Below are 4,173 nucleotides of genomic sequence, written 5' to 3' on the forward strand. Positions count from 1 at the left end.
TTTCGAGCTAAATTTCGAAGGATTTATTCCGATTCAATAATAAAAAGATTATTATAAACATAGATAAGCATTATATCACCAAACCTTTATTTGCATGCATTTGTTTAAATAACTATTTTAGGTTGAACGATGTTCATTGTACATATAAATCAAGTTATTACTAACCTCTTTATCGCAACATTAAAAAAATCTATCCATACTGATATAAAATAAATATATTGATAAGATTAGAATTGATATTGACGATGACGCTTCAAGCGGCAAAAACCAATTTGACTTTTAAAATTTAATGTAGTTTACTTTTATATTTTAACGGTATAACGTCGTGTTAGGTTCATAACTTTTTGTGTGCTCGTGTTTAATTATAAAAATATTTAATAATTTATTATCTTGAAACAAAATGCAATACTTTTACCTAGTTATTGCCGCCCTAGCATTTGTGACATATGTCAACTGCGGTAAATATATAAAATATAATATATGGTATATAAATATACCAAAATTATTTAAAAAACTTACATTTTCAAAGAATGAAATTTAAAAGTGAAAACAGTTGTTTTTTATAATAACGATTTTTGTAAACTTTCAACTTAATACGTATTAGAACAGTTTAATTTAACAAATCATTTCATAACAGTTTTCAAAGAAAAATAATGATTCAACTTCTTTTTTAACTTAATACAAAAATAACCAAAGTCCCATTTAATCGTCAATACTTCTTAATTCTGCACACAAAGATAAGGTGATAAGGTGTGCTTATTAGGCTTATCATGTTTTATGTTTGTGTGTTTAAGTGCCAAGGTGTTATATGCTTTGCCTAATGTGAAAATAGTTTAACGATTGGGCGTCTCCTTTTGCCGTTAAATCAATATTTTAAAATAATACTGGTATCTATTTATTTCTATCAAATAGAAGATGGACGTAGTTATAGTTGAAGTTTTTCCAATTAGAGCTTTCATTTTATATTGAAAATATGAGTATTGTTTTAGACAAATTAGTGTATGTTTATGTCACGCACCCTTGACATGATGGTTAGTGCGTAAGAGTTTCATGTTGAGGTCTTGGGTTCATTCCTTGCCTGTGTCAGGATTTGACAAATCCACCAAAAGTAATTCTTGTCATGAAAAGTGTCCAACTTGCTGTTTGGATTCGGCATAAAAACTGTAGGTCTACTTCATCACTGAAATTACTCACAAATAGGAATGGTTGAGAGTTGTAAGTCATTAGGCCCTAAGTCTTTGCGGACTGTTGGGCCACCTAGTTAAATTAATTTTTAAAGTTGCACATTTGCGGCAACTTTATGAATTTCATCTTTAAGATCTTATATCGGCTTTGGAGCATTGCCAAAGAGCGCACCTATCACATGCTCGAAAGAAAAAAAATCTAGAGGTGTTAAATCACAAGATCTCGGTAGACGATTGAAATGTTGGCCAATTCCTATTGTTTCAGACTTGTGTAGCTCGTAACGAATTTTACTCATTACATTGCGTTATCGTCTTTTTTAGTAATAGAGTAAATTCTACCTGTCAAATGTCAAGAGATGACAGCTTGAAAAGTTTTTTTTCCGATTTTATTGGAAAGCATTATATTATGACGAATTTATGATTGCGATATTTATCTGCAAGGTGCCTTGTACAAACTTTTTAAGTTGAAACTCAAAAACAAACAAATTTAAACAATAGTAAATTGTTCTTTGTTTTGGATTCATGAATAATTTAGACAAAAATTTCAAACTATTTTTAGCGATAATACATTATTTGTTTTTTTTTTTCTAATTTTAACATTTTTCGAATCTAAAACTATACGAAATATTTTTCATTCACGAAAATGATGTTTTTTAACATTAAATTTAGTTTTTCATTTTGTATACAAAATGTTAAATCTGCTCTCGTAAATTTAAAATTCTTACAACCTTATTTTTAATGTTTTTAGAAAATTGTTAAACAAATTTTAAGATACTTTTGAATAAACTGTTTTCTATTTTCCTTAATAGATGCTTGTGTTCAATGTGATTCCAAAACTGATCCAAAATGTGCAACAACTCCTGAGAGATTCTTAGCAAAAGAATGTTCCAACACAACTTCCAAATGTTTTTCAAGAGTACTCAGTAAGTAGATTGATATAAACTATTATTTAATTTTTAGCTTTATACATTTAAATATAAATGTATGTGTATATAGAAATAAATAATAATAAATAATTTGATTAACAGATGGAGTAACAATTAGGGGATGTGCTGTCGATTTAGACAGTCGAACTGCCAGCCAATGTAATAATGAAATGGATTGCTTAATCTGTTCATTCATGGAAGGATGTAATAGAAATGTAAATAGTTGAATAAATTTTATAAAACTGAATGTGTTAAAACTATTTAATGTTATATTATTTTCTGCTTTAAAGGTCTTCCCAACCCACCGAGCACAATGTTTACAGTGTACAGGAAACGGAACTGGAGTATGTGCAAGTGATACATTTGCAAGACCAAGAGTTTGCCCAATTTACGAAATTGGAGATAAATGTTTTGTCCGCAAGTCCAAAAGTAAGTTTTGAATTTAATTGATAATAATTATTTGGTCAAATTTTTATTTTTGGCGTTAGTTATATTGACCTGTAATTGAACAAATAAAAACATAACGGAATCATATTTTTAATTCTTAAAATTGACTGAAATTAAAGTCAAGTTCATAACTAAAACAAATTAAGATTAGTCCAATATTTAATTTAAATGGTTTCGGTAGATAAGTTAATTTTTAACGTAAAAGTGAATATTATACTTAAGACTCGCTTCCTGAACGACGGAACCAATATTCAAAACTGATTACTACTCGGCAGTACGCGAACAAACTAGATATATCGGTACATCAAAATTTCTAGAAATTAAAATCTTTTTTTAATTGCTTTGATTTGTTTCTGTCTTATATACAAAAAAAACATATAAATATGAATATTTGAAGACTACTTATGTACATATGTACATATATTCAGAAATTGTCATTTTAAAAATGGTACGAAAACAGATCATGGACCGAACATAAGACGTTGGGTCCATTTATAGCTATCATTGGTTTTCAACATTTTAAATTTAGTTTCAAAATTTAAAAGCAATCAAATTGGTCTGTTTTCGCTACAAAGGAGACTCTACTATATATACACAAAAGTCATTAAACAAATCTTTCTCTCTTTTTCAATTGTGTCACAATTGGAAAAATGTAATTTTGTATCGACTTTTGAGTTATTAGTAGCAACAGTTTTGAATCGGTATATTTCCCTAGCTTGACGTTAAATGTTTTTAAAATTAATAACTTTGAAAACTTACCTTAATTCAATATTTTTCCGTCGGGTGTTACAAAAAGGACATCACAACAAACAATTTTCAATACTGACTTAATATTTTTTTTCAAATTTAATTTAAGGCCAACATTAACTTTAATCCTTATGCATTTAGTTCTAATTATATTAAACTTATCCTTTCCAGATGGTAATCTTACAAACGCTTTTATGAGAGGATGTCTATCGTCGGCCCATGCCGAGAAATTATGTCGCAAAGACGACTGCTTCACTTGTGAGGGTAATGGATGTAATATCATTGCATCAGATTCGGTTGAAATACCCTTTGCCAATGCAGCAGCTATCCTAAACTACTCGTTTTATTTAATTAGTGCTGTTTTCTTAATTCGATCAAAACTAATTTGAATTTAAGTTTAAATTTAATTGAGTTGGAATTTTATCTGTCCAATGTAACAAGAATAACATTTTTGTAACAATTTTTATTCCATTTGTAATAAAACTTTTTTTTAATAATAAAAAAAAAAAACAATTTAAATTTTGGTTATTTTTAACTATAAGTGTATTTATGAAGAACAAAATTATTTTTGTTTTAACTTTCTGTTTTTAAAATAACGCTGCATTGAATGTGCAACGGAAGTGCAGGAAATAAGAAAAATTAACGATGTGTCAAGGAAATGCAATTATACGATCGAGTCAAAGGAAGATCTGAGTTGAGTGTATATTTTGTACTTGAGTAAATATGAAAGCAAAACAGATTCCGGGATCGAAATGGAAAATCATTTTTATTTTAAGGGTGACTTGGTTTCTGTTTCGAATAAATATGTTATCACAATATCACATAGAGCGGGTGAAATCGTTTCAATAAGGACATCTCTATCTTATTGA

The 4,173-nt window shown here is 28.3% G+C and overlaps 1 protein-coding gene across 1 annotated transcript; it reads left to right on the top strand.

Moving 5' to 3' along the window:
- The first annotated feature begins 289 nt into the window (after positions 1-289).
- Positions 290-3,788, top strand: LOC129946904 (uncharacterized). The gene is made up of 5 exons (XM_056057279.1): positions 290-458; positions 1,994-2,107; positions 2,213-2,325; positions 2,401-2,539; positions 3,476-3,788. Exons 1-5 carry the CDS (start codon positions 401-403, stop codon positions 3,691-3,693), a joined length of 642 nt encoding a protein of 213 aa, XP_055913254.1. The 5' UTR covers positions 290-400; the 3' UTR covers positions 3,694-3,788.
- Positions 3,789-4,173: the final 385 nt, after the last annotated feature.

This window comes from Eupeodes corollae, chromosome 2, assembly GCF_945859685.1.
Source record: "Eupeodes corollae chromosome 2, idEupCoro1.1, whole genome shotgun sequence".
In the NCBI taxonomy this organism is placed as follows: Eukaryota; Metazoa; Arthropoda; class Insecta; order Diptera; family Syrphidae; genus Eupeodes; species Eupeodes corollae.

Bases quoted from the DNA above. Each gene is read 5' to 3' on its own strand.
- LOC129946904 (XM_056057279.1), top strand. From the start codon at position 401: ATGCAATACTTTTACCTAGTTATTGCCGCCCTAGCATTTGTGACATAT. The intron at 2,108-2,212 runs GTAAGTAGATTG...TTTGATTAACAG, and splicing joins ATGTTTTTCAAGAGTACTCA to ATGGAGTAACAATTAGGGGA. The intron at 2,326-2,400 runs GTAAATAGTTGA...TCTGCTTTAAAG, and splicing joins TGGAAGGATGTAATAGAAAT to GTCTTCCCAACCCACCGAGC.